The 27,174-nt window shown below is 46.0% G+C and overlaps 1 protein-coding gene across 4 annotated transcripts in view; it reads left to right on the forward strand.

Annotated features, from left to right (window-relative positions):
* RNF220 (ring finger protein 220) overlaps positions 1-27,174 on the forward strand; it is a 338,401-nt gene that overhangs the window by 259,155 nt on the left and 52,072 nt on the right. For 2 of the 4 annotated variants that reach the window (XM_075067568.1, XM_032765614.2), the window contains exons 6-8: positions 4,926-4,968; positions 16,129-16,250; positions 17,273-17,405. In XM_075067568.1, coding sequence (XP_074923669.1) covers positions 4,926-4,968; positions 16,129-16,250; positions 17,273-17,405 — 298 coding nt within the window. Of the gene's footprint in view, positions 1-4,499; positions 4,712-4,925; positions 4,969-16,128; positions 16,251-17,272; positions 17,406-27,174 lie in introns of those variants that run through there. The other 2 variants (XM_032765617.2, XM_032765616.2) reach the window with 2 other exon arrangements.

Below are 27,174 nucleotides of genomic sequence, written 5' to 3' on the forward strand. Positions count from 1 at the left end.
GACAGTGATAAAGAGGTTCAAACTATGCCCCCTTCTTCCCCTGCTCAGCTACACAAGGCCAAAGTCAGCATTAGCGTAAAAGGCACATCGGTTGATTTGAATGTAAGTTGCACCCTCTTTTGCCACAAGCTGAATTTGGTCACTGCTGAATGGCCAGTCAGTGCAGGTTGTCTTGCTTTCCTTCTTACATCCATTTGCCAAGCAATTAATATCCAGTATATAACTTGCATCATCTTTGTGACACCCCTGAATTGGGGCCCTGGTGTTGTCTGAGACCTTCCTTTGTGCTCCTTGATACAACCATAACCTCAGCCTACAGCCACTGAGCTGCTGGCCTTTGGCAGATAGAACATGTCAGGATCCTACCTGGCGCATAGATGAGAAGCCTACCTTAGGAGTAACCATTAGTATCTGCTGCAACTTTCTCCCTCAGGGGTGTGAAAAAACACTCCCCTGAGCACTGCACGTTTCAGCGCTGTAAAGTGGCAGTGTAGACAGTGCACCAGCGCTGGGAGCACTTTAACGTTGCTAGTGAAGACATGCCCGGGAAGAGCGGCCACAAAGGCACTAGTGGCTACGGAGTGGCTCCAAGGTCTGAGGATTGGATTTGGCCCCAGACACTGCCCAGCACAGAATCCCCCTGTGCCAAGCCCATTGATTGGAGCTTGGTACAGGACCTTTGACTTGACCGTGATATTGCAAGTTGGTATAGTACAGGACGTTGCCATACAGTGATGTGAGGTCTTTCTAGATAGCATGCTTCTGTGAACAAGTGGCTCTCTGGGTGTTTTCTGGAGGAGAGGAGGGTGGAAACATGAAGAAGGAGGCTTTTCCAAGCACAGCAGTTGGGTAGGGAGAAGGTGTGAAGAAGGTGCAAAGCCGGGAGTGAATGAAGGAGGTAAAAGGAGCGGTCAGATGAGAAGCATGGGCAGATGAAGGAAGAAGCTTCTTGTTGCTTCCCCTGAGAGGGAAGGTTCATGCATGACTTTGAGATGATGATCGTAGCTCCAAATCTCTTCCCAGCTGTCTCATTCCTTTCATTGTCACAGGCATTTCAGCCCTGTTCATTTACTTTGGACCCAATTCAATTCCCTTTTTGCACTCAAATCCCATACCACTGAATTCAATGGGAGTTTTGCCTGCATAGCGAGTAGGCATCAGGCCTTGCCAGTTTCCTTGCTAGTATCTATCCACCGGCATTGCCAAGGGAGAATAACAAAAAGAAAAAAACCTCTAGAGTGAAACACTCCTCCTGTCTTAAGGATAACATTTCAGGCACCTTCTCTGGGGGGAGAGAACACCCTGAATGGGTTAGGGAAGCCTGCTGTGGAATATTTGTGGCTGAATAATAAGTGAAGTAAGTAAAAATGAGTGGTTGAAATCCTTGTCCAGCAAAGCCTCACCTCTCTCTGCTATTTGAACCGCAAGAGTGAACCTCTGCCCAGAAACAGGCTGTAGCTTAATTCAATAAAGATGTAGAAACAAGAATCAGCAACTCTGATTCGGTAACTGAGTGTGCTGTGAAAACATGGCCACTGCATTTCAAATCCCAGAGAAAAGCTGCAGCAAGCTTTAGGCGTTAGCACTGCGCAAGATGTAAGCTACGTTGCTAACTCTCCCTGGGGCAAAAATATAAAAAAAAATTACCTAGAAAAAGTGAAAGGCAGAAATGTAGCATAAAGTAGGCACAAAATGTAGGTTGGGTTTAAACAAACAAAGAGCAGCTGTTTTAAGAGAAGCTAATGTGACTGTTTTCGTGAAGTTAAGGGGTTGGGGTAGGAAGCAGATTTTGTTTAGGTTGAAGCCTCCCACAGCTTCATTGGGCACTCACATATTGCAGCCTTTGGTGAGTCTACCAGAGCCTCCAGGTGAAACTGACTGGAAAGAGGAAGGAAACTGTCCAAGTTGAGCACAATGCAAAAAAGAAAAGAAAAAAAAGCAGAAAATGAAATCAGATAATTGCAGTTGTTTGGGTTTTAGTAATCTGAGGTGTTGTTAGCTACTCAGGGAAAGAAATATTGCTTTCAAATAGGATTTTTAATCAGTGCCCCTTATGTCTAACCCTGTGCATTTCAATAAGGGGTAGTCACATGTCTGTATATCTGCTTTGACAGATGGATGGAAATGTGCCAGTTAATGTTTTTGTTGACATCTCTGGCACACACAACCCAGCTAGGAGCCTGATCCTGTTCATCACTGAGGCCCAACACCTCCAAGATATTAGGCTCCTGCTGTCCATTGATTTCAATGGAAGTTAGGAATCTAATCCGGGCCACAGTGACCCCAGATCCCGTTGAGATTGATGATAGTTTGAGAATGCTTAACACCTCACATGTGGTGCTCAGCACTTCACAGGTCCAGGTCCTAATGTCCGAAACCAGGGATTTGCACCGTGCATTCCCAAACAGAGCAAAATGGGGTGGCATCTGAGTGCGGTGCATCTGCATAAAAAACGAAAAAGCCAAACTCCCTCTGCCTTCATATGAGCTGCTTTGATATTCTAACAGCCCCTTTGATGTTCCAACAGCCACAGCTACTAATGTTGCTTTGGTGGCCTCTGACAAAGAGATCAAGGAACCCTGCATTATTATTGCAGAGCTTCCTTTCCACTTTCCTCCCCCCGGCTCCACTGGTCCAACCCATCTAGTTTTTATAGGCCCTGGTCTTCTCTTCCTACTCAAGGATAACCCATAAACCGATGTGTGTTTGAATGGTAGAGTGTGAATGACTTCCCTTTGGTGCCCACTAAACTCCAGGTAGTGTTAGAGGTTTCTATACACAGAAGGAAAAATATTAGCTAATTGAGATGCTCTGGGTTCTGGCATTAGTTGCTAAGAGAGTCCACAGATGACCTGTGTGCATCAGATAAAATGGATAAAGCTTCTAACAAGACACCAATAAAACACACCTGCAGGAGGCTTGCTGTACTAGAATGAATCTGGTAGCTGAGGCTTTGCTTGAAGCAAGAATTACCCTTTTTCAAAAACCCAATAATATGCATTTTACAACTGTTTTACCTCCCAAACCAGTGTCTTCCAATCTATGAACTATAGAGAATATCATTCACTTTGCAGTTTGTGGTGGGTGAACCACACTCAAGAGACATTCTTATGTCATTTGTTGGTTGTCTCATTAATCAGAACAGGCATGGCAGCCATTGCTTAGGATGGTTGGTGGCTGCCCTAGAGGGTAGAAATCTGAAAGGGATTTGAAAAAATTCCTCCCACACAAATCTAGACTGATCCCACGTCTGTGTCCCTGTTACACCTCTCCAACCCAATTGACTTCAGTGGGAGAGCATGGGCATAAATGCTAATGGAATTGGAATTGAGGGTGTGTTCACCTCTCTTACCTGCCTGTACTGGGGTTACTGGAATAAAACTGCTCTACCTACAAATATGAAAATAAACTTCAGTTGAACGCCAAATGTTTCCTTCTATTTTTTCCTCTTCCTATTTGTGAGTTATCTCGCCTCAAGCAAGGGAGAAAAGATATACAAAGGGTCAATTATTTCAGGACTCTTTAGACACTCTGCAGTGTAGTGACCTGCCATTTTATCCTGTATCCCGGCTCCAGCTTACTATATAGTGTATTTTAAAATGCTGCAAAACGTTGCTACTCTCCCACTGTTACAGTGGGTGCATTGGGAACACAGTGCGGGAGATTCCATTATAGTCCAGCAATTCAAAAAAACTGGGTTTTAGGAGAACATTTGGAGGGTCTTAAAGATTTTAAAAGGGTTTTCTTGCATTGGTTAACCTGTTTTTTTCAGCATCCCTACAGCAATTTAGGTCTTGATCCTGGAAACACTTTCACTTTACTTAACTTTAAGCACAGAAGTCTACTCCTACTGACTTTAACAGGAGTACTCCCGTGAGTAAAGTTAATTATGTACAGAAGTGTTTTCAGGATCAGGGCCTTAGGCAGCAGAATAGAGAACACCCCTTTGCATTAGTCTTTTTTGCGACCATTAATTGTAACTTCAAAGCAAGGGAACAGAATAAGAGCCGTTGTATTAATGGGAAAGGACTTGGCTGGTAAAATCGTTAGTCAGCCCTGACATTACTCCGCTGGGCAGAGCCGACCCAGTGTTTGCGGGACTCGGGCTGCAGGTGCTGCCGGCCGTGCTTTCCGTGTGCAGACCGCGATGTGCCGTACGACTCCAGCGAGCAGGCAGGAGCGCACGGCTGGGGAGAGGCGGTGCAGGGTTTCCCGGCTCACAGAGTCGGGCCTGCGATGGGTTTTGGTTTTAACCCCGCACGTTCCTGGCCCCGTGTGGCTGAGGGAGGCGGGACACGCGCCCCGCTTCGCGGATCTGTTTTGACTTCGGGTCGCTGGGGGAGCCGGTCTCCAGGGGCCCCGCTCGGGGGCTGCACCCCCTGGATGGGGGAGTGGGAAGGTCCCTGGGCCGCGCAGCCCCCGCCCCGCTGCCCGGCCTTCCGCCGCCCGCCGGTTGCTATGGGAACCCCCTCCTCCCCGGCTGAACTTTCACCCCGCTCGGCGGCGGGTCACATGACCGGGCCCAACATGGCGGCGGCCGCTGGGAGCTGATCGGAGGCGCTGGCTGGGCCGCTCTGCATCCACCGGCATCCCCGGCCGCCCGGGGGGCTCCGCTCCGGGGCCCGGATCCCCGCCCCACCGCGTGCCGGCCGCGGCGCCTGCGGCTATGCAGAGCGGGAGGAAGGGGCCCTGCGGCGGGGGCCGGGAGGAGGTGGGTGCGGGGCCTGCGGGTTTGTTTACCTCGGGGCTGCGCAGGCGGGGAGCGAGCGGGGTGTTTACATGGCGGGGAGCGACCCGAGGAGCGCGTCTCCTTCTCCCTGGGGCGCTGGCCTTGGCCTTCTCTCCCCTCCCCCTCCCCCTCCCCGGGATGGGGGCGCTGCTGGCCAGCCGGGCCTTGACACTGCTCTGCTCTTGTTCCTTTGCAGACCTTCCTGAGAGTGAGAGCGAACAGGCAGACCAGGCTGAATGGTGAGTGCAGCGGGGACGGTGCTCCCGTGTCTTCCCCTGGCACAGTCCGGGCGTTTCAGCCTTTCCCCTCGGTGTTGCTTTGAAGCATTAACTGGTTCCTTTCACCTTGCTGTTTAAAAGCCGTGTTTCTATCATCTCCCTCAGTCAAATTGTGCCAGCTTTACAGTCCTGTTACTTTCCTCCCGTCCCCTCCCTAAAAACCAGAGGGTACAGAATCATTTCTGATTCCTTTAACTCCATTTTCATCTTACAATGAAGAAATGCAGGTATGAACAGTAATCTAACCTTTGCTGAGCACTAAGTTGTTTCTATATATTTTTATGTATTTGCCTTGTAAATAATTGAAAGTAACACTTAGTATTGGGTTATATCACTTAGGCTGCGTTCCTACACGTTCTTCTTTGGTCTGCTTGCATAGAACATCTTCCAGGTTTAGGATCTTAGCTATGACATGTCACTTAGCTGTATGGTCCACGTTTCAGGGTCAAGGCCTTAACAATAAACATTGATACTAGCAATTTTCAGTGTGCTTGAGTCTATGGTGTCAATGCAGATCCTCTGATTTCCTCCCCTCAACCCTCTAGCGATGTTGATCCACCTGTTTCATTGTACACCTGAGAGTGTATTGGAAAATTAAATATTTTTATTTAGTGAAAAACATTTTACATTTAAAAATCAAATATTGCGATCAATTTTCTTTAAATGACAAATTTCCATCTCAGTGCATGAAAATAAGTCAGTAGAAGGTTCTTTGTTCTGTTTAATTCAACCAAAGCCAATTCAATACAACTTCATGGTGAAACTTGAAACTCACTAAGATCAGAAAATTTAAAAGTTATTCATGTAGCAATAGTAATATTTGTCTAATTTTATATTTACGTTTACTGTTAAATATAGATGATGAAGCCAATTTACAGTTCCTGGGAGATTTTTAACTTGGAGTTTCCTGACTTTTGATGGTTCAGAAATACACCCATAAAGCTGCATTGATGTAGTTCTTATACTGAATTTCCTTGTCCTGCTTCTGAGCAAATAGAGGATTTAAACAAGCTAACAGAAGATCCTAACTGAAACTCTATTTTGGGTACTAGTACATATGTATAATCTGGAGTGTTGGACCTTAGCATTGTGCTAAAGAAATGAAAAACGTGTTAAGCAAAATTTCCAAATCTTAAAACTTTATTTCTAAACTCAGAGTTTATATATATATAAACTATTAAAAAAAAAACAAAAGATCCTATGTACTGGCTCTCATTGTCAACTGCATCCTGGGCAAGAAGCATGAACATTTTAAAAAATTTTCAGCACAAAAAATAAATCTGATAAGTGTTCAGTGATGGAACACTGGTTAGGCCCCAATGGGAATCTCAGACAGAATTCCATCAACCCTTCTTGCCACACAAATCACCTTTGGACTGAGAATAAGCATGGGAAATTTTTGCTAAGAGATTTTTTAACACCCCTAAATTTTGCATCTTAGAAGTACTCAGAATTTTTTAACCTAGCTACATGGTTATGACGACATTATCTCTGACTACTGACAAAACAAGAACTATGCTGTTGACTTCACTAGAGCCAGGATTTTACCCCAAGGTAGGGCTGCAGTATTGTCTAAGTATAGGATGAGGAACCTGGAGCTTTTAAATTCTAGTGGGCTCTGCTACTGGCTGGTTATATGAACTAGGGCTGATCATTTAAAAGGGGGTTGTTAGACTTGTCGATCACTTTTGTCACTTTTTTTTCTGTATCTCCTTTATTTCTGCAATATCCATTTTGGGGCATGGTGACTAGAACTGAACACAATATTCCGCGTGAGGGTGTCCTGTTGATTTATATAATGGTATTATCAGTTTGGTACATCCTAGTCATTCATTATACATCCTAATACTGTTTGCTTTAACCATCGCTGAGGACTGAGCAGTGGTTTACAGTGACGCCTGGGTCCTTTTTCCAAGTAGTTGGTTAGCTTAGAACCCAGCTGTGCACATGAGTATTTCAGTTTATGCAAGGCTTTACCTTGCATTTGTCAACACTGAATGTCACCTGCTATCATATTTCCCTCTAGAGTTGCTCAGTCTTTTCTTGTATTAATAAAAGTCTTTGTGATATTTTACCACCTTACAATTCATTCCCTTTTCCAGATAATTGATGAATAGAGAACCTTTAAACATGTTGAACGTTTACCATTTATTAATCTTTATTTTCCATTTCTTGGCCAATTTCTAATCCATAAGAGAACTTAACTTCTCACCATATGACAATTTAGCATCCAAACTCCAAGTTAGTTTCCTTATTAGCTTCTTATGTGGGACTTGGTCAGAAGATGTTTGAAAATCCAAATATATTGTCATCTGGTTTTCCTCTCTCCATCATTTTGCTGACACTTCAAAGAATTCTAGTAGATTAGAGAGTCGGATGTTTCCTTTGCAGAAACCGTACTAATGTGATCCTATTCATCTAGATGTTTTTAAACTATTTTTAATTGTTATTGCAACCAGATTGTACCTGGATGCTGAGGTAAGACTCACTGATCTAATTCCAGGATCATCTATAGTGGCTTTCTCTTACAGAGAGGGATAAAAGATTTGCTGTCCTCCAGCACAGTAGCTGATTTTAATGAGCATTTATTTCTGTTAATGGCTCAGACACCTCGTTTCTACATCCCTTCAGAACTCTTAGATACATATCCAGTTCTGGTGACTTACTGCTCTTTAATCAGTCTGTTATCAATATCAGCTGTCAAAGAAGAGTAACAAGAGAGAAACATGGCTCCTAGGGGTAAATGTAGACTGCAGCTATAGACCTGGTAGCAGCATAGTTGATCCCTGATGAAATTATGATAGGGTTTACAGTTAAAGGAGATTGGGGCCTAACCTAAAACTCCTGATAGCCTAGAAGTTTAGTTCTATAGAGCAAACCCTTTGAATTGCAAGCAGGATGAAAGCTGATGCAGGTTCTGGAACCCAAGTTTAACGTGTTTCATGTGGGAGACACCAAGTGGAAATCTACATTCTGTACTAGAGTTTCCAATTGTTTTTTGTATATTAGTCCAGCATCTTTCACCTGTGATAAGCTCATGTTGTGTTGTTCAGAAGGGTCTTGTGCGCACTTTTTGGAGTTGGGATTATGTGTCCTATAGAATGTATACAAGATCCCAAACAGTTTAAATTCTGACCATCTGGAGAGCTCACCTTCTCTTGCGATCCCTGTTCTTGAGCTGGCTTTACCACTACCGTTGCTGTCCATGTTCTCCTGGATCAAGCATTCTTCCTGGTGTCTGCTCTGGGCCCCAGAAGGTTGTGAGAGTCTCACCAAAGTGTTACCAGCCCTGGTGCCAGCTAATACACCAAAATATTTTAAATGTGTTTTTAGTTTTTTACTGCTATTGAACATGAAGGTAGAACAAGAAATAATGGGTTTTATCTGCAGTAAGAGAGATTAAGATTAGATATTAGGGAAACCTTCCTAGTGATAAGGATAGATATAGGCTTCCAGAGGAGGTTATGGAATTCCTGTCGTTGGAGGTGTTTAAGGTTAGACAAACACCTGTCAGGACTGGCCTAGGTTGACTTGGTCTTGCCTCGGTTCAGGGGGCTGGGCTAGATGAGCTCTTGGGGTCCTTACCAGCCCTCTGATTCTATGATCTTTGTAAAAACCTCAGTAGAGCTGGAAAAGGTGTCTCATGTACAGTTCCCTCTCCTCTGAGAGTCTGACTGAGTCCTATGCTGACACTGACCTAAAACCTGTTGTTGACTCTGTGCCAATGGATGCCTGTCTAAGCCAGTTGGGCTTTGTGTGCATGGTCTTGTGCACCTGTATGGCGCGCCACTGAACAGTGTCTGTTACGGGACTGAAGCTGCCATTAGCAGTTCCTGCTTCCATAGTTAGGGCAAAAAATGACAGCCCAGTAAAACTAAGGGTATGGCTACACTTGAAACTTCAAATCGCTGCCACGGCAGCGCTTTGAAGTGTGAGTGTGGTCGCAGCGCCAGCGCTGGGAGAGAGCTCTCCCAGGGCTGCACGTACTCCACATCCTCTACGGGTTTAGCTTGCAGCGCTGGGAGCCGCGCTCCCAGTGCTGCAGCACTGTTTACACTGAGGCTTTACAGCGCTGTATCTTGCAGTGCTCAGGGGTGTGTGTTTTTCACACCCCTGAGCACGAAAGTTGCAGCGCTGTAAAGCACCAGTGTAGCCGTGGCCTAAGGAAGAGAATACAGGATTTCTTTAAAAATGACAGTATCTGTACTTCGTTTGTTTGGGCAGTAGTAGTGTGTCCTAAGTAACTGCCGCTAATTAGGTCTGCACTCAGTGAACCGCCCAAAGTACCATTGATCTTTTTTGGCACTTTGTATTTTAGTGTTTTATGTAGTGCTTGTCACTTTGGCGTCTCAGGTAGGCTAGATCTTCCCCTGGTTGTTGATAAATTCTGTACTCAATTGCTTGACTACACTTTGTGTCGTTATAGAATTTATATAGGAACCCAAATAATCAGTATCCTCAGGTTTAGTGCTAAAAGTCAATAATAGTAGAGTACAGGAAGAAAGGTTCAATACAGTAGCAGCTTCGTGGGGAGCTATCTCATGCAGCATTGTGAGATTCACCTTAGGCAGATGTGCTCCCAAAGTTATACGTTTCAGGTGGTAGTATTTATAGGATAATTCTACAAGTTACAAAACTCTTTACGCATCACTAAAATCCAACCCAACAGTTCATCTGGATTCCTTAACTTGTGGTTCTGTACCTTCCTCATCTTTATTTTGGATCCTAGCATTCCAGGTGCTGGTCTGTGAAAGCCCCTCCCCAGCTTGTATCAGAACAGAAAGTTACTGTATTTTGCCTTTGACAACTTTTCTATTTCTATTGCCAAAGCTGGCATCAGCTTTGCAAAGTGTTATGGGATATTTAGCATAAGTGAACAGGACATGGAAAGACATAGGACAGTTCAGGCCATGTAACTGGTAGAAATACATATACGATATAATGTTATGTTGATATTTTGTGTTTAATGGTTATTAATGTATGTGGTGCGATAAGTATATATCGATGATGTGATCTATATAATACACACACACACACCATGGTTACAGGAAGTTCTCTGACACTGAGGATCTTACAAAGGTGGTAGTGAAAATTAAAACCAGGTCACTCACTTCACCCTGCAGCTGAGATGCTTTGTGGGAGATGTGATCAGAAGTGACTAGGAATGTTTAGGCCAGGAGGGAAGCAGCCATTGATCTGGGAGACCCTGTTACAGAAAGATGGCAGTTCACCTGCCCAGTATCCCTAGCTATCGTTGGTCGCCAAGGTGCAAGCAGTTTTGCCAGTTGGTGCCAGAGGATGCTCCAGTAGCTTGAAGTGGGTGGGGGTCCGCTGTACCTGCGGGAGGGCGTGAGCTGAGCAATAATAGCACTCTTTGAATCCAGCACTCTTAGTGCCCAGAGCCGCTACTAGCAAGCAGTGGTCTTTGGTTCTCCTTTCCACACTGGCAGCAGCATCTCGGCTTGTCCAGTCCAGGATGACCAGTAGCAGAAGAGAGAAGCAACTTCATCTGCGTGTCTTGCCTCTGGGGGCTGATCCAAAGGCCTGACCTCGCCCTCTGTCTAGCAGAGGGCTGAGGTTTCAGTTACTTCACTATTCCACTTGCTTGTCTGTATGCTGTGGCCTGCTAACCCCCAAACTGCTGAAGCTCTGATTTCTGGGAAGGAAGTGTCTTCTTGTGACAGGCCCCAGCAGTTGGGCAATCCTAGACCACCTGAGAACAAATGGCAAACGTGCCCTTGTCTCTGCTCCTGGATGTGTCCATTGGCTCCCTTGCGAGAGTGGCAGTACTGAGGTGCCACTTACACCCGCTGTGAAAGGGCAAACCGAGCTGTTATTTGGCACCGCACAGGTGAGAACACGTGTGGTATAGTCTGGGGTAACGCTGGTCAAGCACATCAGTTAAAATTGAGGGCACGATGTTGCTGAAAAGCCCTCTGACAGCCTAATAATAATTATTAATACTAATAAAAATCCGTGAACTCCTCACTTCTTGGCAGAAGTCTTGAATAATAACTGGAGAGGGTTTGTTCAATCAGAGATTGAAATGAGGCTGCTTCTTCTCTAGAACACACCTCGATAGCACTCGGGCTCTCAAGTGAAAGCCTCCATTCTCCTCTTGCTTACTGCAGGATTTCGGTGCTTTTATCTTACTGGCTTAAGGACAGGAAAAAACTCCAGCCCCCCTTTTTGTTCTGGCGACAGGAGCACAGGGGAGAGGGATTAGTGAGCTAATTAGAAATGATCGCATCTTTCAGCACTAATTAACAATACTGTGGTCTCACTTGTGTGTTCTTTTGAGCCGTTCCCCTTCGGGACAGCTCCACAATCACCCCCTGCCTTTGGGGCCGCTCTGGCCCTTCTGCGCTGATTGGAAGTGATAGCTGAGCTCCGTGGCGTGTATAGGAAATGCTGCCTGGTATGTGCTTTCTAGGATGCAGCATTCCCTTTTGCTCTCAACCCTCACCAGGGGCACCGTTCGCTTCCAGTAGAACCACGCCGCTGCTAATGACCACAGAATGGAAATGGCAGAGGAATTTGGTTTCAACACCTCTTTCCTCCAGTGGCTGTTTCACTCCTGGCACTATAATGTAAAGGAAAAGAGCACTTGTCTCTGCTAGGGAGTGAGGCAGACTGGGGTGGGTGCAGTCTGTTGGATCTAGCATGGCACTGGGAGAGACCTGGATTCAGTTCCCAATCTTGGTGCTGACTCTACCTGCCCCAAGTCACTGTCTCATAACCGCTTTGCGAGACTGGGTTAATTTACCAGCCCAGACACACGAACTGCCGGCCTTTTAGGTATGTTGTTAGTGCCTCGGTTGGATAATGGTGGCAATGAAAAAAAAGAAGATATATAATAACTTTTAACGTGGCCAGCAAAGAGGTTTCTTTCCCTAGGGTGATTGGGCAAGAGGATACTTGCAAGGCTGCTTTTAACTTTTCCGTGCCGCCGTTTCCCTACTGTTTTTAAAAAAGTGAAGGCTGGGACAGAGGAATGAGACTAGTGTGTACACAGTGCTTGGAGATCTGGGGAATCTCATTGGAGTGAATTTCTTTATATATCACTGCTGATTGTCTGTCTTTTCCCTTAACTAATCTGCATGTGTAGTCACATCTTCTGACTATACTAATGTCATGTTGTTTCTTACTTTGCCTGTTAACTGTTTTGCCTCTGCAGAGCTATGGGAGAGGGAGCTGGATTCTAATCTGCATGGAATATCATCCCAAAAAACCTAACCAGGATTGCTAAAATCGCTCTTGTGGGTGATGACTTGTGAGCTAGAGCGTGCCCCACTTGACTCTCAGACCCCAGGTGGAGTTTGCTCAGCAGGCAGTTAGAAAAAACTCTGATTTATTTAGGAATGGGACAGAGTTGATCTGGACTTACTGAGATCATAAATAAGGCCCTGTGGTGCCTTATTAGAGTAACTTCTCTGGGCAAAGCTGACTTTAAAATACTAGTTTCCCTTGGGAGGAAGGAGGTGATAACAGTGAGTGAAACCTCTGCTTTAGAGCAGACAAAACAGATGCTGAAACTCAAGGAGTGCTTCCCCCCAGAAATGTTGAAGCATCTGAAGCTTGTATTGGGAGGCAGGTATGTTATTAGCCTGTCGATAACCCTTAGCCAACATGAGAACGCCCCACTAGCAGATGGATAGGATTCTGGAGCAGGCTGAGTGGATGGATTTTAGAGGTTTGCTGACACCAGTGTGTATTAGCTTAGAGAACATCTTCATTGTAAACAGGATCTGGTCCCTGGAGACCTTCCATTGTTGTTTCCAGGCTGCTATATGTACTCTAGAAGCAGTAGCTGCCTTTGCACAATCTCCTCTAGCAGTGCCAGGAGCAAGGAGAGTATCTTTGGGAAGAAGTTTTTCCCAGGGAATAGGTTTGAGGGACTCTGATTCTGTCCTAATGCATGGAGTGCAGTGAGTATTCTGGCCCAGAGTTCTGTAAGTCGGGCACCCAGATACAGGGGTCAGTTTGTCCAGGCAAACCAAGAAAGCTCTACTAAAACGATCAGGAATCTTGCATCCCCAGTGCGACTATCTTAGTTGAGCTCATTCTGTGAGATGCATACGCTGAACGGGTGACAATTCTGGGTCTGACATCTCCCTGCTTTGTTGTCCGTCACCTAGCTAGTTCAGCAGCACCTTCCCCTTCTTGCTTTGATATTGCTATCCATCCAGACGCTGGCATGAACATCGCCGCTTTCGGAGCACGTGGTAGTGCTTACAATGTCAATACCGATCTCTGACTAGCACAACTTTTCAGTGGTGTCATCTCTCATTACCACATGGACTTTCCTTAGGCTCTTACTTGTCTCGTGTTCAGAATTTTGACCTTCCTTGTTAATTAAACAGAGACTTTTCTCCAGCCAGTGATTGAGCTATCCAGTAATGCCTGCCTAAAGCCATCATAATAAAGGACAGAAGTTCTTTTTAATGCAAATGATTTGGTTCCAGATGTTTTGATCGCATTTAACGATGGCTCAAATTAACCGGAGATTGGATTAAGTAACAGGCTTTCTCGGCTGCTTTTCCTAATCAGCATGACTCTGTGTCTTTTCCCCAGATTGCTCTCTCGTGCGCACAGTGCAGCTTCCAATTTTTCACTGCGTGGCTTGGATGTACTTTAAATAAAAGTAACACAAATGCAAATCAGATTAAGAACCAGGGAAACTAAAAGCCCTATCCTGGGATGCAGAATACCTTTCTTTCATCCAAAACCAACCTGCCTACCCTGCGCGTGTTGCGCCTAACTGTATCTGACATTCTAGGAAGGGAATATTCAGGCATGAATGGGAGCGTGAGAGGTTGAAAGTGACTGTTGTGTAACTTAAGCAGGACACCTCAGGCAACTAAACCTCAAGTCTTGCAGGGTTCTGAGCAAGTGCCTACATGAAGAGGAAATTTCTGATAGCGGAGGGCTCTTTGAGCCATCAGAAAAAAGGCAGAACTGGGTCCAACCACTGGATAGTCCAGGCTAGAAAACAAGGTGTGAATTTGTAACTGATGGGCAAAAGGCACAGTCCATACTCAGTTATTAAATTCATCAGTTTTAAAGCTTTATTAAAAGAATTTTGGGGATACTATCCCCACCTCAGTCAAGCGTAAGTAAAACAGAGCAGGCTAGGGCAGTGATCAGTTACCCCATCAAGGGACACTGGTAGAATGTTGCTGTCATCATCAGGTGCATGCTGGTCCAACGTGTGGAGGTCCTGCATTTCTCCATCTGTGCTCAACAGTCCACATTTTTTTCTACTCTTATGCTTGCTTACCATCACACATCCACCATCCTCATGTGACCTAACTGATCACTTATCACCCTTATCCTTATTTGATGTATTCCGTGCCGTATACGTGCTACATTGTCACACACCACTCCTTTTCCTGAGTGGGTTACGTTTTCTTGGCATGTCTTGATCACGCATCCCTTCACTCATATTGTTCTCTACGTGGCTTACTACTTCAACCTAGGTGTTCCCCTGTTGTTTGTTCCTCAGTTTTATCTGTCTGCAGCCTTGTCCATTTTACCCGTCACCCTCACTCCCTTGTTTTTTTCATGCTGTTATCTATACATAGCAGGCTACTCTCACAACTTCTGTATACCCAGTTTCTGATGTGACCCTCCAGTGCTTTAATTCTCTCACATAAGGGTGTGTCTACACTACGGGATTATTCCGATTTTACAGAAACCAGTTTTGTAAAACAGATTGTATAAAGTCGAGTGCACGCGGCCGCACTAAGCACATTAATTCGGCGGTGTGCGTCCATGTACCGAGGCTAGTATCAATTTCCGTAGCTATCCCATAGTTCCCGCAGTCTCCCCCACCCATTGGAATTCTGGGTTGAAATCACAATGCAAAAACAGTGTCGCGGGTGATTCTGGGAAAATGTCGTCACTCAGGCCTTCCTCTGTGAAAGCAGCAGCAGACAATCATTTTGCGCCCTTTTTCCCTGGATTGCCCTGGCAGACACCATAGCATGGCAACCATGGAGCCCGTTTAGCCTTTTGTTACTGGGGTAAATTGATGACATATACCCGGAAACACCCAGGAAAATGTTTTTGACCCTTCAGGCATTGGGAGTTCAGCCAAGAATGCAAATGCTTTTCAGAGACTGCGGGGACTATGGGATAGCTGGAGTCCTCAGTCCCTACTCCCTCCCTCCATTTGAGTGTCCATTTGATTCTTTGGCTTTCCGTTACGCTTGTCACACAACACTGTGCTGAGTCCCTGCTGTGGCCTCTGTCTATCATAGCCTGGAGATTTTTTCAAATGCTTTGTCATTTTGTCTTCTGGAATGGAGCTCTGATAGAACAGATTTGTCTCCCCATACCGAGGTTAGATCCACTATCTCCCGTGCGGTCCATGCTGGAGCTCTTTTTGGATTTGGGACTGCATCGCCACTCGTGCTGATCAGAGCTCCACACTGGGCAAACAGGAAATGAAATTCAAAAGTTTTGTAGGGCTTTTCCTGTCTACCTGGCCAGTGCATCTGAGTTCAGATTGCTTTCCAGAGCAATCACAATGGTGCACTGTGGGATACCGCCCGGAGGCCAATACCGTCGAATTGCAGCCACACTAACTCTAATCCGACATGGCAATACCGATTTCAACGCCACTCCCCTCGTCGGGGAAGAGTACAGAAATCGGTTTTAAGAGCCCTTTATATCGATATAAAGGCTTCGTTGTGTGGACGGGTGCAGGGTTAATTTGGTTTAACGCTGCTGAATTCGGTTTAAACGCGTAGTGTAGACCAGGCCTTAGTCAGGGTGATTGCCACTGGAAGAACTAGGGGGCATGGTGGATTCTCCATCACATAGTCATTCCAGCAAGTTTGGATGTCTTTCTAAAAAACATGCTCTAGCTCAGCTCCTGGATATGGGCTTGATGCAGGAAGTGTGGGGGGAAATTCTCAGCTCTGTGCTATTCAGGGAGTCAGGCTGAGTGATAACAATCATCCCTTCTGGCCTTCTTAAAGTCAGTGAATCCATGTTCCTGTGTCCACACAGCCTCTGCTAAGGAGTTTATTGTTGGGGGGGCAGGCAGGTGAGAGGCTCGCTCTGGCAATTATAAAGGTGTTGTGTTTTTCTTCTCTCCCCGGTCTCTCCATGCAGCTCGGATTGGGAAAATGAAACGGAGGAAGCAAGACGAAGGGCAGGTATGTCCCCTCTGCAGCCGGCCTCTGTCGGGATCCGAGGAGGAGATGAGTAGACATGTGGAACAATGCCTTGCAAAGGTAGAGGCGCAGTAGGACCTTCTGCTGCCATTCCCTTCTCCCTGCTCTCTCTGCAGTTGCCCTTCCCACCCAGGGCAGAAACCAACCCTGCTGGGTTAAAGGCCAGGGCTCAGGGTGTGCTGGCTGGGAGCTGCAAGCCTGGAAGACCGCTCCATATAGGTTCCTGCCTGCCTCATGCTAGAAGCTTTGTTTTTTCGTGTCCCCCAAGCCCTAATAATGAACTCCAGCTTAATAGACCAAAATCTGCAGGTCTTTGGCCATCTGAAGCCTTATGTAATGTGTTAAGATTCCTGCCTAGCACAGCAAGAGTTCTTCTTTTCTGTTCTGCTTTAACAGCCATTTTGACATTGCCCTTTTAAAATAGATATGTTAAAAATGCCACTTGAGCATTGAACACCTGGAGTTAGGGTCTCTAAAAACTCCTCCGCCACCTTCCCATGGAACTGTAAGCCCTGTCTCTTCATTGGCCTTCCCAAAGACTGAGGGGTAAACTCCATAGACATGCTGCACGGGGGAGAGTGGGAGCTTTGGGCTTTCTGTAGTTTCCTATTTTTGCCAGTCATGGGCAAACACCCAGCAAGAACATCTCAAGTGAAGCATGTTTTAAAAGAACTGTTTTCTGACCAGCCTTCCTGAGCCAGGTGTCCTGAGAAATCCTTCCACTTCTGACTCTGCTGAGGGAGCCACCCTATGCTCCTGGACCAAGGGAGCTGCTGGTTTCAGTGCATGGGCAGGAACTCACGAGCTGGGATGGTGCCAGACAGGTTGCATTTGGACACATGCCACGATTGTCCTGGGAACTAAAGCTGAAGTGTCCCTATGTAAAATGGAACCACTACTGCTCATTTTCTTGATCCTGAGCGGTCCTGAGCACACTCAGCTCCCATTGACTCTCAGGATCAGGCTCAGTGTGGGGAAACAGATGCTGCTTCCCACTCCTGATAGAGCTCCCAGTGGGAGCAGTCCTGACCCCCCAAGGGAATTTAGGGTGTCTTATTCTCTGCCCCCTCTGCCCGGCACAGAGAGAAGGCTCATGCATGACCGAGGATGACTCCGTGGACATTGAGAACGAGAATGGCAATCGTTTCGAGGAATACGAGTGGTGTGGGCAGAAGAGGATACGTGCCACCACCCTCCTGGAGGGGGGATTCCGAGGTACCGGTGGCGTTTCACGGTGCCCTGACTTGAGGCACATCTGAGATGCAGAGAGGACAGTTCTTCTGTGCTTAAAAAAGAGTCTTGAGTCAGTCACTTCTCGTCAGAGGGAGGGGTTCAAGCTGCATAAACATCCACAGTGTTGCCTTTCAAAATGGGTGGGAACTTCAAGTTTTGCCAGCACCAAACAGGGATGATTTCAAATCTTACCACACCTGGGAAAATAAGGGTAACATTTTGTACTGATCTTAAATACAGAAGACTTGCTTTACTTAGTATTCAGGAAACGTAGCCGCGTAGGGGGAGAGACTGGGAACAGGTAGAGGGGAGATCATTTGGGAAGGAATCAATTCCTTGTTTGCATACATTAAGAAATACCTGGATATATTTGAAGGTTGGGGGGAGAGAGAAATGAAATTGTAAAAATTCCCAGCCCGGAGTGACGGAAGCTGGTTTATCAGCCGCTGGTGATGTATTGAAGGTGACAGCGGAGTCGCTTTAACACCTGCATAAAATATTAAAGGGCCGGTTATGCATTTATCACTCCATCCCTTTTAAGGTTGATAAATGAGAATCCAGCAACCTGCTGTGTACCTCCAGCGCTGCAGGCCCTCAGGGCTCCCAGACAAACACATTTTATTTTCTCTCCTTCTGTTCCTTCCCCAGTGACAGGGAAACCAGTTACAGAGGAGAGAGAGAGTTATAGCAAAATTTGACCTCGTGTGAGCTTTACTGGTGAATGTAATTGTAGCTGGGACCCTGGCCTCTTTCTTACACTCAGCCCTTTGGCCTCCAACAGCAGGATTTACTAAACTCTTCTCTGGTGTGAATTGCCAGCGCTAAGGAGAGAATCTCTCACACAGCCCTAATGAGAGCAGAAATGCCAGCTCTGGCCATTCGATAACGAGGAAGGGATGCTACCTCTTCATACGCCAGCTTGGATTTTAATTTAAAATGTCTCAAGGGGAGAGACTTTCAAGGGAATGAGTCACACTTACATGCCCAAGTACCTGCTGGCTGTTAAGTGACACCCTGGCCCTCCTGAGCTACGCTTGCCTTCCTGTGGAGTTCAGTTGTAACTCGGGAATAGGGGAGCAGATGCCCCTGAACATGAGGCAGCTTCTCGGAGTTTCTAGCGAAGGCAATGCTGTGCGCTCCTGACTCCCGGAAATAATTGTTGCAAACCCACAGCTTCATCTGCTTACTCACAGGCCTACACATGATGCTTTAGAAACGCGGTGCAGACTATTAGACTTTGTTCATTAACATAACTATTGGCATTGGTAGTATGGGGCACGGGATGCTGGTCTGTTCCTGTGGTCCAATCAGTGCTCCAGTATTGATTGTCCTCTTACGTTAAATGAACAATGACCAGTCTGCCCTATTTCCTGCCCCTCTGTGCTTGCGTGACCTCTCCTATGGGCTCTTCTGGTGAGCAGGGTAGACTCCATCGCTCAGCTCCTAACGCTGTCGCTGGGTCACCTCACTCTGATAATATTCCCAGTCCTTTCTAGCTAATTAACTGGAGTGTCGTCTTAACCTTTCAGTCCCACCCCAGTCACAGGGACAGTATTTCAAATGACGCTGCAGGTCGGGAGAGAGCTCTACAGCCCATATGATTTAAACTTCATGAACGTGCAGGGTCCTTGCTCATTGTTCTCTTTTGAAAGGGGTCAGCTGCACAGGAGTCTTGGAAATGCAATAGCTCCATTGATTGAATTGGTTAGAGGTTAGCCAACTTATAGCTGCAAAGAGGGCCATGCTCTTATCCCTGTAGAGGGCTGCTCCTACCATGCATGGATGCTTCCAAACACAAGTATCCAACACAGATCTAATTGTAACGTCCGATGTTGCAGGTCATCCTCCGAGTGAGTGCAGAGTTTTCTTCTGCTCTCCGGAGAACCTTGCCATGTGTCTTAGAGGGGGGTGGTGAATGCTGGTTGGTAAAAGAGTACAGAAGGTGGCGGGGGGGATTGTCACTAGATGAGGTGGGGGGAATCAAGTTGGGAATATTTCACAGGATCACAGTAGTCACCAATGGACCTATCGATTGTGGACTCTGTATCCCTGATAGTCCGGCCAGCCATCAGATGGATCTCGTTCTTACCAAAAGGCCAGGCTGAGTACAAGAGGCTTTCCATTCTGATGTCTCTGCTCTCTGCACTTGGAGAAGGAGAAACCTCTGTTCTTTCATGGCTGAAAAAATTCCTCAGTCAAAGAGAGGAGGGGATCCCTACAAAGCAACATACTCCCTCTCTCATCAGACTCAGCAGTTCCCACCTAGGATCTCTCTTCTCTGTGTGTCTCGTGAAAAGTGCTCAGGTCTCTGCGTGTACTAGTCAGGGCAAGCCAAGCATCTGTGTTCTCTGCTCAGCAGGGTAATGTTTTACTACCACTTCTTTGCCTAGACGCCCTAGAATCCTGCATAGGCTTCCCCAGAATATGCCTGCAGCCTGCCAGCTGGATATCCCTGTTTTAGACAATGGGAACTCCTGGCTTAGACCAGTCCCTGAATTTGGAGGCGGGGAGGGGAGGAGGGTGGTTCTCTTGCTGAAACAGGTTACAAGTGATGTAAGCCTTTCCCTCCTGTCTGGGCCCCCAGCTCCTCTTGCATGCCTGTCCTCTGACTCCCAGCGTGGTGAGGCTTCCTTGGATAGACCTGCTCTGTGTGGTTTCAGAGGAACTAAATGCAACTTGCCTTTTCCTCTCCTTGTATTAATGTTGACTCCTCCTTTCTGGGACAAAGGGGTCTTAATTTGTATCCCAGCAGTGTGATGCAGCATTTTGGAGATGCCCTGCAATGATAAAAACTGCTTCATGCAGGATTGGTGGTTCCATTATTACCCCTTCTCACTCCAGACCCCATATTTGGCCTACTTCCTTTGGCTGAGAAGGAGCAGTGATGTGGAAATCAAAGGCCTTTTTAATGCCAAACAGACCTTGCTAGGCTACGTGGACGTCGCTGGTGTCTAGAGAAATGACATGGAGAAATGCATAAAACTGGAGGGAGAATAGATGTCCATGTGTCTCATCAATTTCCCTTTTAATAGTGTGTGTTGCTCTGAGGAGATGTCACAGCCCGGGGGGATTGGAGATTGTGACCAGCGTTTATTGCGCAGTTCCAGCTCAGATCTAGCAGGCAGTATTGCAATACCATCCGCAAACTGGGAACAATTCGTAGCCTTTTATTAGTTTTTGTGGTCTAAATGTACAAAAATCACATCAGTGATCATGCTCTTCAGACATACAGGAGCATAAACGTTGGCAAGTCAAGTATAAAAGTATAACAAGGCAGGCCAAGAAAGAATGAGAAGAGCAACTAGCTAAGGACAAAAATATAACAGCAAAAAAATTTTTTGAGTACGTTAGAAGCAGGAATCCTGCTAAACAGTCAGTGGGGCTACTGTATGATCAAGGTGCTAATGGAGCAGTCAAGGAAGACAAGACCATTGCAGAGACGCTAAATGAATTCTTTGCATCAGCCGTCACTGCAGAGGATAGGAGGGAGATTCCCACATCCGAGCCATTTTTTTTAGGTGACACATCTGAGGAACTGTCCCAGATTGAAGTGTCAGCAGAGGAGGGTTTGGACCAAACTGATAAATCAAAAAGTAAGAAGTCACCAGAGCCTGATGGTATCACCCTAGAGTTCTGAAGAAACTCAAATATGAAATTGCAGAACTAATAACTGAGAGATATAAACTATCACTTAAATCAGCCTCTGGACCAGATGAGTGGAGGGTAGCTAATATAACATGTATTTTTAAAAAAGGCTCCAGAAACAATCCTGGCAGTTACAGGCTGGTAAGCCTAACCTCAGTACCAGGCAAATTGGTTGAAACTATAGTAAAGAACAAAATGATCAGACACATAGATGAAAACAATATGTTGGAGAAGAGTCAACACTGCTTGGTGAGGAATGATTTCCCTTTACAAATCTATTCGAATTCTTTTGGGGTGGGGGTCAACAAGCATGTGGACAAGGGTGATCCAGTGGATACAGGGTACTTGGACTTTCAGCAAGCCTTTGACAAGGGCTTTCATCAGGGGTTCTTACACAAAGTAGGAGTCATGGGATAAGAGGGAAGGTCCTTCTTTTAATCGGTTACTGTTCTGTAGATAAGAAACAAAGGATAGGAATAAGCCATCTGTTTTCACAATGGAGAGAGGTAAGTAGTGGGGCCCCCTAGGGCTCTGTACTGGGACCTGTGCGGTTCAACGTATTCATAAATGATTTGGAAACGGGGCAAACAGTGAGGTGCCAAAATTTGCACATGGGATAAAATTACTCAAGATAGTTAAGTCCAAAACTGACTGGAAAGAGTTACAAATGACTCTCACAAAACTGGGTGACTGGGCAACAAAATGGCAGATGAAATTCACTGTTGATAAATGTCAAGTAATGTGCAGTGGAAAACATAATCCCAACTATTTATACGAAATGATGGGGTCTAAATTAGCTGTTAGCTTTCAAGAAAAAGATCCTGGGAGTCCTCGTAGATAATTCTCTGAAAAGATCAGCGCAGTGGGCAGTGGCAGCCAAAAAAGCTAATGAATGTTAAGAACCATTAGGAAAGGGAGAGACAAGACTGAATATCTCATAATCCATGGTACACCCACCTCCTGACTACTGCTCACCCCATTTTCCAAAAGGCATGTTAGAATTGGGGAAAGTGCAGAGAAGGGCAACGAAAATGACGACTGGCATGGAACTCTCATATGAGCAGCGTTTTAAAAGACTGGGACTGTTCAGCTTTGGAAAGAGAGAAACTGAGAGGATATGACAGAGGTCTGAAATCATGACTAGTGTGGAGAAAGTTGTCTAGGGAAATGTTATTTGCCCCTTTACATAACCCAAGACAGGGGTCACCCAATGAAATTAATAGGCAGCAGGTTTAAAATAAAAGCAAGTATTACTTCACACAGTGCAGACAACCAGCCTATGGAGCTCCTTGCCAGGGAATGGTGTGCAGGGCAAAACTATAATGGGGTTCAAAAATGGTATTTGATAAGTTCATGGAGGACAAGTCTGTCAGTAGCCAAGAAGGTCAGGGATGCAAAACCATGCCCCGGGTGTCCCTAAACTTCTGATTGCCAGAAGCTGGAACTGGGCAACAGGGGATGGATCACTTGATAACTGCCCTGTTCTGTTCATTCCCTCTGGGGCACCTGGCATTGGCCACTGTTGGAAGACAGGAGACTGGGCTAGGTGGATCATTGGTTTGACCGAGAATGGCCAATCTTGTGTTCCTAGTCCAGATTTTTCCACTTTTTGCAGAAAATACCAAAAAGCAAGTGTGACTGAACCCCCCCCTCGTGCCGGCCTGCACAGCTTTTCTGTCCAGAAGCTGAGTACTTAGCTTTAGCATCTTCGGATATTCATATTGTCTGTGCTGTTTCCTGGGCCAGAGCTCTTGTGCTCTCTAAAACCTGACTGGGAATCGTCTCATCTGTGACTGGAGAGGCTGTCCCTGAGAATCGGACTCCTCTGTAGGTTGTACATTACCAGAGTTGTAGTGTCCGGGGATCCCAATCAGGTCCCGTTGCACTGGACACTGGGCACACCTGGAATAAAGACCGTCCCTGCCCCAGAGAGCTGAGTGTGTGTCCAGAAACAACAGGTGGAAGCCCAGGAGAAAGTAACAGTGACGTGATTGTTAGGTGTTACAATCGGCACGCTGGCTCTCTGGCCTTGGAGAGTGGGGTGGGCATTTCATATAGGAATTCATTGGCATTTACAGATTGTAAATCTGTTTGCTAAAACCCGGTACTGTCGTCTTGTGTGAATCTAGAACATTAACAACTACATAGGAGTTTAGTTCTTTTTCTTTTCCCAGGGCCAGGTCAGATATGTATAGGTCGCCTGGGGCTTTCAGGGAGAGATCTTTGTTTAAAGTAGGAATCTGCCTTGGACAGGAAGGGCAGTCTTTTTTCTCCTTTGTCCCCTCCCTCTGCAGCCTCAGAGTAGTAGGGGGAAATCCACAAATGTGCAGCATCTGCCAGATGCTGCTTTTAATCAGGTCCTTGTTGTAAACGAGAGCTTAAATAGAAATCATCTCAGTGAAACTGCTGAAGAGGTGTAACACCGCCTCCCCCCAGCAATAATGGTGTCTTAACATGTGTTCTTGAAGTGCAGTGTGTGATACTGTGGTAAGAGGTTTTGCCCAATATCAGGAGATCTCATCCCTAGTGTTGTGGGACGAAAACTTGTTTTGAAATATCTTAGCATTGACTACCCATCCATTTACATAACTCTGATCAATTGGGAAAGATGCTTGCATTAGTCATTTACAACTTCCATTTCTGTTGCTATTTGTTACAAGGGATTATTTCATGCAATCTGTGTCTAATAAGCTTTGAGCCAGGCTGTATTTAGGCAGCAGCCAAAGCTCAGCCAGTGAAAGCATTGAGTGTTTCCCTCTCTGATTTTTAACTCTCAACATATTTATACCAGTTCTTCTCTTCCTCTCCAGAATGGATGCACATTACCCCACGTGTTTACACTGCAAAGTTATCCCTTTAAAGAATTCCTAAGAGAAGCTCAAAAGGGGGTTTTTCTTTGAAACATTCAGTGTCTCTTTTTGCGTGTGTGTGTCTGTTACTTGAAAGGAGGAGAGGGGGGAGGAAAAAAGGGCTTTATCTGAAAAGAATCACATCAGCTTCGCACTGATAGAAGCCGCTGTCGTCTCTTAAATGGCTTAACGCCGTCAAAAGGGAAGCAGACTTAAAACAGTGTCTTACACAAGGATTGTTGTTGGAACACACAACTGGTAACTGGGGGAAAAAGAGAGCGAGGGAGAGAGAACAGTAATGATTGCATTAAGGGAAGCTTGAGGGAGGCTGGGTCTTTGTAGCAGCTTCAAAGGTGCCTGGACTGATGCCTGAGCAAACTGTCCTCTGGAAGTCACCGTTCCTGTAACTCTATGGGAGAGGGATGTACCCTCGCCCTTTTCTTAGCAGATGGGGCCAGTAGATCAGGGAGTGATGGGTTAGCAGCTCCTGTCTGCATCACATTTTCGGGGGGATTTTGATCAGTTGGCATCTCTTGTCATTCCTTCAGCACAAGGTGTTTGTCTGAGAGGGGAAAATCAGGGTGGGAGCTGGGGAGTGATTGGGGATGCCGGCCAGGGAGGGGGGACGGTATGTCAGTTTATCGATCGCACCTCAGCCAGGAGAGCTGCAGGCGCAGTGCTCTGAGGAGGAGCGGCAGCGTGCTTAATGTGATTGAAAGGCAGTTAAAATGGCGGTGACCTTTTCAGGGGGAATTAGATTGCCTGCCAAGAGTGGTTAGAGGGAGTGATAACGCCAGCTTGAGGAAGCTGTCCAGTCAACTTCAAAGAGAGAGAGACAGACACAGGAAAAGCAAGCTAGCAGCAAGTACCATTTAAACTACAAACCGCCCTGTCTGATGGAACAGAGATTGCTGTCCTCTTTAGATATGAAAGAATTGAAGAATTGTAGCTAAGTTCTCTCAACCTGCCCATTTCCCCCCACCCTTCCAGTGGGCACAGTAGTGAGCTGCTCACCCAGTGCTTTTATGGATTTCTTTTCCTCAAGCAGATGAGATGCCTAGAAAATAAGGCAGAGAGGAACACTTTGAATTCGTTAAAACGGTAAGCAAGGCATTGTCAGGGACGGGTACTTTCTAATGGAGATCAACCAGACAGGAACCTGCCTAAGACAGATTGCAAGACTCTGAGGGGAAACCCATAGGGAGTATTTAATTCTTGAATTTCTCTTTGTTTCCCCCTTCTGAGATGGCACAGGATTTATAGCCAGCTCCAGTAATGTCCTTAAGAAGGGAGGAGCCCACTCCCACGGGCAGTCCGGGTGTATGCAGGGGACTTGATGAAGCCTGATACACTGTGACAAACCAAAGTCACTCCGGGGTGCTCATTTGCTTTGGTTCTTGTGTCGCATGCAATCAGAGCAGCTGCTTGAAAAGTGGAACTTATTAAAATACAAATGCCTAAAAGTTTCCAGCAGATGGCTTTAGTCCCGCTGTCAGCTCTCGATCAATCCTCGCCATACCAAGACGTGCTTCAGCAAATGTCATTAGGACAGTCTCTTTCTGCAACAAATGCCAATCTGCTTGTCTGGAAATGAGGGGAAGTGCGGTTACAGTAGCTGTTGGCTCCTCCACAGCCTGTGCTTTATTTAAATATGCATTGTACTTGAAGAGTGCAAGCAAGATGAGGTCTCCGCCCAAATCATGTTGCATTCCAAAAGGATGCGCATGGGGCTGAGGTGAACCATAAAGCAGATGATTGAACAACACTCAGCACCTATCTGGTAGTTCCATATCTGATGGTTTTCAGTTAGAATGGAGTCTGAGGACAGGCTCCAAAATTGAGGAGAAAATATGGATCTCTTGCCCTTCCAAAGCATTTTTTACCCTAAGATCTCAAAACTTTCGGTTTCACAACATCTCACTGAAGTGCTTATCATTCCTGTTTTACAGATGAGTAAACTGAGGCACACAGCAGTGACTGCCCCTGTGTCATGCCCACAGAGTCAGTGCCAGAGCCGGGGTTAGCACCTCCAATTCCTGACCTCTTCACCCCATCCAGCAATCAGCAGCTTCTTGTTTCTCAATCAAAACCAAAGCCGGCATACAAGAGAGCCTGCAAAGATGATAAAACCCTGCCTTCCTCCATCTGTCCCAACGAGTTAAAGGTGCAGTTAAGATCAAGCCAAAGAGAGAGGAAACAGGGCAATACATTTAGAGAGACTTGGCAGTGACATTGCCAGTGCGCGAGTGGCAAGAGAGTGAAATTTCCCAGGAGACTGGCCAGGAAATGGAAGGTGTCTGTAGTGTCTTCAGAGCCCTCTGGATGAATGAATTAGTAACCAATATCGTTATCCCTGTTTCTGCAATGACTAAACAGGGTACCCGTTGAGAGAGTAGAGTGAACTTGAAGTCGGATACAAGAGTCACCAGCAGAAGAGTGTAGGGATGGGTCTGAAGTCTTTAATCTCCCCCTCCCTCCAGATCCTGACTTGAAATGGCCTTCTCTCTCCCTCACTTTTTTTCATTGCCAGCCTCGCTCTTGGCTTTGCCCCTCAATTAAAACGTCTTCCCACAGTATGTACATGTAAGCAACTCTCATGATCTTTCAGTGTTACAACCCTTGCCTTCCCAAACTTCTTTTGTCATCTTTGCTTTTGTCTAAGACTCTAAGTTCTTCTGGGCAAGGATCTGTTGTATAGTTCTGTGCGCCCTACTGGTGCTTTATATGTGCCCATCCCCAGCGAGCGCTCTTTCCAGGGACGCAATTCTTAACACAGCTTCACACCGCATCTCCAGCTTTGATGTGTAAAATGACATTTCTCTTTGCACTGCTCCAAGTAATGGGAAAGTCTCAATCTTGCCTGCATTGACATCTGCTCTTGAGTGGGACAGGCAGATCTGTGTCCATGAGGGGGTTCTTGATCTCAGAATGCAGAAAAGGACCGGTTTGTTGTGAACCCTTGTTGTAGGAGTGTAATTAACACGCAAGAGTTAAGCTTTCCCAGAAGTGTTTTATTAGTGTGTGGGAATTGAGGGAGAGTTCTGTTCAGTGTCATTTGAACCTTTTCTGCCATAAAGTATCTAGGCAGTAATATTAAAAGGGTTGGGTTTAATGAGGAGGACAAAGAGATAAGGGGAGGGGCTTAGGAATTGTCCGAAGCCTTAGCATTGTTTAACACCCAGTAATTGATATATCATCATATCGATAACAGGTCTCACCTAGCACTTCACAAACATTAGTAACACTCGTGGAACATG

The sequence above is a fragment of the Chelonoidis abingdonii genome, chromosome 7 (assembly GCF_003597395.2).
Source record: "Chelonoidis abingdonii isolate Lonesome George chromosome 7, CheloAbing_2.0, whole genome shotgun sequence".
NCBI classification, from domain to species: Eukaryota; Metazoa; Chordata; order Testudines; family Testudinidae; genus Chelonoidis; species Chelonoidis abingdonii.